Genomic DNA, 10,118 nt, shown 5'->3' with positions numbered 1-10,118 from the left:
AAGCCGACAACTTGATTGTACCCTTTGGCAACCAATCGGGCTTTGTAGCGTTCAACAGTACCATCAGGATTAAGTTTGATCTTGTAGACCCATTTGCATCCAATGGCTTTCTTGTGTGGGGGAAGGGATTGTAGAGACCATGTGTTGTTGTCTTGAAGGGCCCGAAGTTCTTGATCCATAGCTTGACGCCATTGAGGATCCTGAACTGCTTGGGAGAAGGTGTTTGGTGTTTTGATGGCAGAGATGGAAGTAGCAAAAACTCTGTACAAGGGAGACAACTGATTATAGGAAACAACATGAGAAAGGGAGTGATAAATACCTGCATGTCCAGCCAATGAAGAGGTTGATGTTGGTGGAGATCGAGCGGGCAATGAAGCTTCTACATGGTAGTCTTGGAGATAGCTGGGTACACGAGTTGGGCGTTGTGATCGAGTGGAAGGCAGAGACTGTAAGGAAGTAGATTCTGATGTGGTGGTGTTGGGTGGAATAGGTTCAGGTGTAGGAGAGGAATGTAGTTGTTGCTCATGAATAGGAAGTGTCGGTGGCTGGATGTTTGCAAGAGAAGGATGGGGTTCTTGGTAAGTATCGGATGAAGAAGGAAATAAAGGTGAAGAAGTGGGAGGAATGGCAGCGGAAGTGGAATGAGGGAATATTTGTTCATAGAATATGACATCCCGAGAGATAAAAAACTTTCCAGTTTCTAAGTTATAGACTCGGTACCCCTTTGTCCCATATGGATATCCAAGAAATATGCAACGGATGGAACGAACATCAAATTTAGTAGGGCGATGGTGATGTGTGGAGGCAAAGCATAGGCAACCGAATACGCGCAGATGCATATAGGAGGGTGGTTTCTTGAAGAGAATTTCATATGGCGTTTTACCTTGAAGGACAGCAGTGGGTGTCCGATTGATAAGGTAAGCAGCTGTAAGAATGGAATCCCCCCAAAATGTTTTGGGAAGTTGGGCTTGAAACAAGAGTGCACGGGCAACATTTAGAAGGTGGCGATGCTTGCGCTCGGCGACTCCATTTTGTTGTGGAGTGGAAACACAACTGGTTTGATGTAAAATTCCCTTGTTAGAAAAAAAATCTTGCATTGAAAATTCTGGGCCATCGTCACTACGGATAATTTTGATGCAAGATGAGAATTGTGTTTCAACAAAATTGATGAATGAAAGAAGGAATTTCCGTGCATCTGATTTGGCATGCAAAAGGTAAACCCATGTGCAGCGAGAAAAATCGTCAACAATGGTAAGGAAATATTTGTCTCCATTGAATGTTGGAATGTGATAGCCCCCCCAAATATCAACATGGATTAACTCGAATGGTATTTTTGTAGTAATAGAACTTAAATGAAAAGGTTTACGAGTTTGTTTGGCAAGGGGACAAATAACACAATCATCAATAGAGCAAAAATCAATATTCTTGGTAGACAAGGAAATAGCATGTAGGCTTTTATTGGACAAATGACCTAAACGTTGATGCCAGAGATTGGAGGAAGTTGAGGCTGCTGTGGAGACAGAGTGACACCTAGATATCTTTGAAACATCCAAATAGTAAAGCCCATTGCGCTCAGTTCCCATCCCAATCATCTTCCCCGATCGTTGGTCCTGAACAAAACAAGATGTATCAGAAAACGTTGCACAACATAAGGAGGTCTTAGCAAGTTTGGCTACGGAAATTAAATTCAGTTTGAATGAAGGAACACAGAGTACATTATAGAGAACGAATGTATCTGAAAGGCGGATGGTCCCGATGTGTGTTACAAGAGCAAGTGCATGGTTGGGTAGATGTACATGTTGGTTAAGGACTGGTGTCTTGGTGGTCAGAAAGGTCGGTGAACATACCATGTGATCGGTGGCCCCTGTGTCAAAAATCCATTGGGTATCTGGAATAAAATTGTTTGCACAAACTTTGTTACCTGACATGTTGCTCATGGTGGTGGCTGCACTCACTTGACTTGCCATGTTTCCAATTTTGTTTTGATTTATGAGGGCAATGAGATCATGATATTGTTCTGCAGTAAGATTGTAAGGAGTGGATGGTGTATCAGTTCTTTCTGATTGGGAATCAACATTATGTGCCTTTGAGCGGAAATTGGAATTGACATTGGATTGGTTGTTCCTATCACCGTGATTATTGGCTCGCCTTTCGACAAATATCAACAGTGTGTCCTTTGTGACCACAGTATTCACACTTGAGGTGTGCACGACAGTCTTCAGCAGTGTGCCCCATGAGATTACAGCGGTGGCAACGCACATTATTGTTTTGCTTCGAGAATCTCTTTTCAGCCGAACTGAAACTATTCCTGGCAGCAAAGGCTGCTGCTTCCGGTGTCTTTCCCAAGACTTGGGATGATACGACTCGCTGTTTTTCATCCTGGTTAGTGAGGGAAAACACTTTGTTGACTGGAGGTAAAGGTTCCATGAGTAAAATCTGTCCACGTGCGGCTGCGTAGACCTCATTGAGTCCCATGAGAAACTTGATGGAACGTTGTGTTTGTTGGTACTGCAGCAGCGTCTTGGCGATATCTCCACTGCAAGATGGCATAGGACATAGAGCATCTCGCTTATCCCATAAACTTTTCAATTTAGTAAAGTACTCACCAATGGTCATGTTACCTTGTAGGCAATCATGAATTTGTTGTTCAATTTGAAATAAGTATACACTGTTGGAAAGGCCAAGTCGATCCTTCAACTCATTCCAAAGATCGTGCGCGTCTTCATTATACATGACGCTTTGTCCAATGTCAGGTGATATTGTGTTGAGGATCCATCCTTTGACAAGAAGGTTACATCGAATCCATTGTTTCATCTCCACTACGGACTCTGCAGGTGGTTTAGTCACAGTCCCATCAATGAAACCATCCTTGTTCTTTGCAATGAGAGCCATGAGCATCGCATGACTCCAAAGAGAGTAGTTGTCTTGATTTAGTGTTTGATTCACTAGGACAAGACCAGGTTGATCCGAGTGATGAAGATAGAGAGGATTGCTTGGGTCGTCATACTTGTGTGATTGAACTTTGGTCATCTCAGATTTTTCTGGAGTGCCGTCGTTGTTTTTGGCCATTGGTGCTGTTGGTAGTGATGGAAGAAGATGGTTTGTTGCTGGTTTTGTTTATGTGGTGTGTTCTTGAACCTGCTCCGATACCATGTGAAAACAGGGACAAACACACGATTTTTGGTGTTGTTATTTTCTTATTCGTCTATGTGCTGGTACATATACAAGTAAGGTCATGATGGCCATGATGGTCTACACATGTAGACATTTCCTAGTCTAAAATGACGGCCACGATGGCCTACACATGTAGACATTTCCTAGTCTAAAATGACGGCCATGATGGCCTACACATGTGGACAAATCAACGTCATGACAAACATATCTTAGTCAACTTTGTGTGTCCCGATTATTCTCCTTGACATCCTGAATATCTTCTCTAACATCCTTGACATCTGTTTTAACAGTACTATACTACTATGAATCAAAGGTCACATTCAAAATTTTAAAAAAATAATCAAACAACTTTAGGTGCTATAATTGATTTAGGAGTAAATCTTTTTGATTGAGACCAAGTTTTGTTTTGCTAGTGGTTAAACAATAGGTTTGATGTTGGGGATACTTACGGCGTTAGTTATAATAATGTATGGATCAATACGTATGCACGTTTCTAGTTAGAATTCATCATTTATAATTGAGACTATTGGAGTATCTAATCTCATTCGATCCTTCAGTTTTCAACTCTGTGCCTATGTCGGCTCAATAGATTGCTTTCCCCGTTGGTGTTGTTTCAGTCATTTTATAAGATCTGGAAGATATTATATGGTTGAAACTTCAAACAGATAAAACATATAATATTAAAAGTAATTTTTTATTTATGGAAAAAAAATGACACGTCCAATATTATATATCACTCTGCATTTATCAGTTGCTGGCAATCCACAGACAAATGTACGTACATGCACAAATAGTCAACAACCACGCATAAAATGGGACCTGTTTAATTAATTTCTTATTACAAAAAAAGAAAACTAGATAATAAGGCCTTGCAAGGAAGGCTGATAACAGACGATAAATAAAAGCAGCAGCAACACAAAGGCTAAGCCCCAAGGTGAGCCTCCGGCTCGATGTATGGCCAACCTAAACTGACTTCCTGTTCCTGAAGGCTGAAGAGAGCCAGTGAACTGCTATCATCATAATTAAAGGAGATATTACCAGCAAACGTTGCAATACCTCTGATGCTGTGGCCATTACAGCATCATAAACTACATAACCCAGAAATGCGCACACAATCACTGTTGCTGTCATTAGGAACCAGTGTTCCCAGAATAAGAAATTTGAAGATTTGGGTTTTGAGGCTGCGGCCATTACTAGGAGGAGGAAATGTCTGGAGAGTGAAAATTGATGTGTGAAATAGGATACTTTGTTTCTTCTATTATATTGAGAGTTTGAGACGAGAAAAAGGGTACACATCTTTATTGCATTTGTTTTGGCTTTTGTGGTGGTGTAGGTACTCTGTCATTATTGTTGGCTTGTTGCACCACTAGTATAATATATTTTTGAATATGTAAAATAACTACTCTATTGGTAACCACTCGAACCTCTTTCATATTGTCATAGGTTCTCGTTTTTAGTGGGCTTAAGTCTATATGGGCTCGACCGAGGCCAGTTTGAGCTCAAAATTGACCGAGTCCAGACTCTCTCAAAGCTATCGTTGATTCTCAGTGGGCTTGTGGTTCATATCGGCCTGGCCCATAACAGCCCGAAACTCACCCAAGAAGTCTCCGCTCCAGTCTCTCTCAGCTGTACATTGCGAACGACAACAGCATGTCTCTGAGCAGGACCTCCAGCATGCTCCGTCAGCGCCTCTTGCCGTCTCTACGTACCCGCGGAGGCTCCCAGACGTCTGGACACAGCCGGTGGACTTCCCCCGGCCACGAGGAGCGGCCCAAAGGGTACCTCTTCAACCGAACCCCGCCACCACCGGGAAAATCGCGTGAGTGGGAGGACTGGGAACTGCCTTGCTACATCGCCAGCTTCGGCACCATTGTCATTCTTGGTGTTGGACTGAACGCCAAGCCCGATCTCACAATCGAGACCTGGGCCCACAAGAAGGCCCTCGAGCGTCTTCAGATGGAGGACGCTGCGGCTTCTACTGAATCTGACTGAATCGGCATCTGGTATGGCGCCTTTTACTTTGTGTTTTGTGGATCAACGAGGATTGTGGAGCCTTTGTTGATATGTGATGTAGAATAAGGTTTTCAAAGGCGAATCTTTGCCTCTCTTTGTTTTGACTGATTTCTTTTCGTTTAAAAAATATTACATATTACATATTGCATTTCAATTCGATGGTTATATCAGGGTTCCTCTACAATACTATTTATCATTTATTTATTTTTTCCATTTACATGTTGGATGGGATTACTTAAGACGCTAAATTGCAATTAGAATTTGTGGTGGAAATGTGGAATTAGAAATTCATGGAATTAGAAGTGCATGGGCTTTAGAAATTGAGATCTCTAGTTCTTCAACTGGAGACAGGTCAACTCTTTTACTCTTGTGCCTAGTCTTCGTTTTTTGTTTTTAAATTTCTACAGTGTGGCCTTACTTGGGATGGAGATAATCAAATAAAAGCAAGTGAATGTTTCTTCAGCTTGCTTAGGAGAGCTTAGAGATCAGAGGGAAGGAGAGATTTCAGAAATTAGAGGAGAAGGGTACCGTTTAAGCCAATGGGTAAACTCTATAGTTCTACTACACTTTCAAAGTTATCATCTGCGTAATGTTGGACTGTTCATTGACCACGTGAACAAAAATTGAATGAAGCAGAAAGAGAGCGTGCAGTGAATGTGCAGAAACATAAGAAGATGGAATAAGAAAGAAGTTTTTCAGTCTAACGTTGAGTACGCTTTGATTAGTTATAAGAAATGAGAAAATTTCCGGAGTTGGATAAACTTGTGCAATATAGAGAGATTATTGCTCTGATGGCAAACTTTAGAATTTCCTAGTAGGACACTCTGCATAGAAGAGGGAGGCTGAAAAGGACATTTATGGGAAGTATGAACGTGAAAGGATGGGCGGAAATTTTTTGCTTTTCACCTGAGCGAAAGAGTATCTAAGTTGTGATTTCACTCTAAAAAAAATTCATTTAGCATTCATGCATCCAGTCCCCAATATTTTTCTTAGTTTGAGCAAGAAGAAAAAGAGCGTCTCAGTTTTGGATATTATTATGATAGCATTGGATGTTTGTATCATAAAGCATTGAACCACTCTACAAGTGACGCATTCTCTCCCTGCATCATCTTATCCTTCCCTTCTCTCTCATCATTGTCAGCAGTGAACTCTAGAGAAACCTTGATCAGAATAACATGTTTTTGCAGGAAGCTAGTTTAGGGATTCTCACATATTGCTATTAAATGTCCTTTTTTATTTTTAAAATTTCTGAATTTGGTTTTATACTTTTATTTTAAGGGTTTTGGGTATCCTGTGTGGTGTTTTTGGTTCTTAGTTTGATGGTGATGGTAGGTGAGGCGCTTTTTTGGTTTGGGGGTGTTCTTTCTTTCTTTGGATTTTAGAGGCGATTTCAATCATTCAGAAATGTTTTGTTTGACTCCCTGTCAAGATCAGGTTTTGAAATGAATGAGGAGAATTCAATTAGTTGGTCATATTATAATTGTTAAAGATGGTGTGTCGGGAAGTGTAATTTTTCTTAGTATCCTGATTGAAATTTCAATATTGGGGGTGGCCCGTTGGATCCGTATGGAAGGATTTTAGAAGAGAGTATGCAATTAAGCTGAACTTGTGTCTGTGAATGAGCTGTATGAAACTGACCATGTTGTTGTATTGATATCCATAGCATTCCACTGCTCCATTGAGAAGTAGAATGTTTGTTGAATGGGGAAGGTTTATTTGTCAGAGGAACTGGTGTACGTAGTTGTTTGATTGTCTACAAATTTAGGGAGATAACCATAGTTAATCAATAGTTAGTGAGAGTCGAATTGAAAGTTCAAACACTGCTCCCTCTCATAATATAGTTACCGAACAGTAAATTACACTCTTAACAGAAATCTTGAATTGAAATGAAATTTGGTAGCATGCTCTACCTGTGCACAGAAGCTGTTAAGCTCGTTTCCTTTCCTTATATATTTTACAGTTTGTCTCATTCTTCTTCGTATTTACTTCAGCATCCGACTTGGATGGCATCACTCAACCAATCACGTCTCTTAGCCAGACTTCCTTGAGCAGTTCAAATCTTGCATTTTTGCAAGCATAACCTGCTTGTTCCTTGTCTCTGGACATTCCATTGCCATTGGTCAATATTGTAGGAGATGGTGGCAATTTGTCAGATATGGATGTAGAGAGGGCATTCTATTTCCTCGAGTTCCTCCTCCCTGGTGTATCTTTTTTCTTCACAGCAGATGCATTCCTCGACAACTGAGATCTCCCTCCGGCATCCTCCGTAACTTTTTTTCTGGAACATCATCAGATGATGGAGGGTTGTTAAACATACGAAGCAGCTGCATCATAAGGAAATGATCTTGTTGAAGACTCCAGACGATCTTGCATTGCCTATAACTTATACTTACTCACGAGTCTCACGATCCAGATTTCAATCATTGCGATGCATCAAAGGAATAGGAGAATCATGAATAGTCAAAATGACTACGAACTTGTGTTCAACCTATTAATCTGAGTGCTAAGCGATCTGCTTATGCTTATGATAGCAAGGAAAGCATTATACCATAGTCATAACTAAATCCACTGATAAAGCTAGAATCAAGCGTGCAAATGAGAAAACAAAAGGCTAAAGAGAGCAATAACAAAGAGCATAGGAATATTGTATTGGATGATACCTTCCCTCTTTTGACTAAAAATACTGTTTTTACTTCTAGTAAATAAAATCATTTGGATATGGCTTTGGCACTTTTGGTTGGATTTGTGGGTTATGCAATTCTTTTAGAATTGTGAAGTTAACAATTTGAATCCAATGATTTAAGAGGCGTGCCATATCATATCACTTTTTTATTTTTTCATTTTTGAAATCTATAGATTTTTTCTCTATCATTATATGTGAATTGTAAATTTTAGAGAATTGCGGAGTCCTCAAATCCCTTTTGGTCCAAACAGTTTGAGTATAATCTCTTGAATATTACTTACATGAGTCGGCGACTCTTATTTAACAAGACCAGCCTACATGCGATGGCCAAGTATTGAAGGAAAGTCCTAATTAGTGTTGATTAGTTGCTGTAAATATGGCTATTGACTTTATCATTTCTTTGTAGATAATTAGTCTGTTGTCATGCCTAAATTATAGGACTAACTTATCATGAGTTAGGCCTAAACTTTAGGTAAGATACGTGATTTCTTCTATCAAATATTTCACTAAGAAGGGGCAACCAAATAAGAAATAGTGAAGGCACCGATATATATATATATATATATATATTAAGGGTTTTTTTTGTATGGTATATATTAAGGGCTTAAGGCAAGCTAGATGATGCGTACCACAAATTTAAAAAGAACCCGCCCGAGTCGCTTTGCTGTTCGCGCTTCATTTTCGTCTTCACACCCAAAACTCGCTACGAAATATACCCTAATTGCTGTAGATCTAATACCACACCAATTCAACATCCAAATTCATGTCGTCGACCATTGCCAGGTCCATCATGCGGTCCACCGCCTCCAGGAGCTCAGCGGCGGTAGTAAGGTTCGCCCGTCTTCTCTGTTGAATAGAGTCAAAGATTTACCCAAGATTTACTTTATTGATTGAAGACTTTATTGACAAACTCAATATTGATTGAAGACTTTCCTTAATTGAAGATTCGACAATCAATATTGATTTGTCTAAGTTCATAATTGATGCCTCAATTGTTGACTTTGATAGTGACTTTGATAGAGATTGTAATTACGTAGATCATTGATTGTAAACCAATGTAATAGCTATATAGGTGTTTCCCACTTCAATAAAATTTATTGATTGCAAAATTAAGTTGGTATCGGAGGAAGGTTCTCTTAACATACTACCTCTCCATCACCGTAGCTACTAAGGGCCGACTGCTCCAACCATCCGACAGAAGCCGATTGCTTCGTCCATAACAGGTGCCGATTGCACCATTGAACCAGAATCTCATCCAGAAATTACAAACAACTCATGGCTGAATCCGGTGCTCTTATAGTTCCACCTGTGGTGACACCAACTCAAGAACCAACCTCTATTCCTTATGGGATCAAACTGAATGGCTCAAATTTCACTCTTTGGTCTCAGGTGGTTACTATGTTCGTTGCTGGACGAGGAAAGATGGAATATCTCAAAGGTACGACCTCGAAACCTACTGTTAGTGACTCTACATATAACAAGTGGATGATGGAGGATGCTACTGTAAAAGGCTGGCTTATTGGCTCTATGGAGGCCGATATAATGAATCTCTTTATTCGTTTACCCACTGCGAATGATGTTTGGGATGCTGTGTCTCAAACATATTTTGAGGGTGCTGATAAATCTATTTTGTATGATCTGTCTCGAAAAGCTATGGCAACTAAGCAGGCAGGGCGACCTGTGGCTGCATACTATTCCGATCTTAAGGTTATTTGGCAGGAGCTTGATCATCGTCGTCCAATTACCTTTACTCAGCCAGATGTGATTAAGACTCGAATGGCTGAAATTGATGAAGATCGAGTCTATTCTTTTTTGGCTGGGCTTGATGATATATATGATTCTGTTCGGGGAGATATTCTTCGTACTAATCCTCTACCTGGACCTGATAATGCTTTCTCAACTGTGAGACGTGAAGAACTTCGCCGGAATACAATGATGTCTTCAGAAGTTCCTCAGATGGCTATGGCAGTTCGAAAATATGGAACTCCAACAAGTTTTTTGTCACTTTCAGTACCTACTGGTGGTAAATGTACTCATTGCGGCAGCACCAAACATATTGTAGATACTTGCTTCAAAAAGCATGGATATCCCGAGTGGTGGCAGGCTCACAAAGAGCGATTACAAGCTCGAAAAGGTGGTAAAGTTGCGCTATGCACCTCACCTACAGTCCCAATGGCACCGACTCCTTCTTCAATGGATACCATGGCTTCCACTACTCCAATTGATATCACTCACTCTGTGGTAGACC

The 10,118-nt window shown here is 40.4% G+C and overlaps 1 protein-coding gene across 1 annotated transcript; it reads left to right on the top strand.

Annotated features, from left to right (window-relative positions):
• The first annotated feature begins 4,780 nt into the window (after positions 1 to 4,780).
• Positions 4,781 to 5,368, top strand: LOC119996324. Its single transcript, XM_038842915.1, has one exon. The coding sequence runs from the start codon at positions 4,825 to 4,827 to the stop codon at positions 5,164 to 5,166; it is 342 nt and encodes a 113-aa protein (XP_038698843.1). The 5' UTR covers positions 4,781 to 4,824; the 3' UTR covers positions 5,167 to 5,368.
• The last annotated feature ends 4,750 nt before the right edge of the window (positions 5,369 to 10,118 follow it).

This window comes from Tripterygium wilfordii, chromosome 4, assembly GCF_013401445.1.
Source record: "Tripterygium wilfordii isolate XIE 37 chromosome 4, ASM1340144v1, whole genome shotgun sequence".
In the NCBI taxonomy this organism is placed as follows: domain Eukaryota; kingdom Viridiplantae; phylum Streptophyta; class Magnoliopsida; order Celastrales; family Celastraceae; genus Tripterygium; species Tripterygium wilfordii.
The sequence above is the reverse complement of the archived record's forward strand: the minus strand, read 5'-3'. Positions and strand labels throughout refer to the sequence as shown.

Bases quoted from the DNA above. Each gene is read 5' to 3' on its own strand.
- LOC119996324 (XM_038842915.1), top strand. From the start codon at position 4,825: ATGTCTCTGAGCAGGACCTCCAGCATGCTCCGTCAGCGCCTCTTGCCG.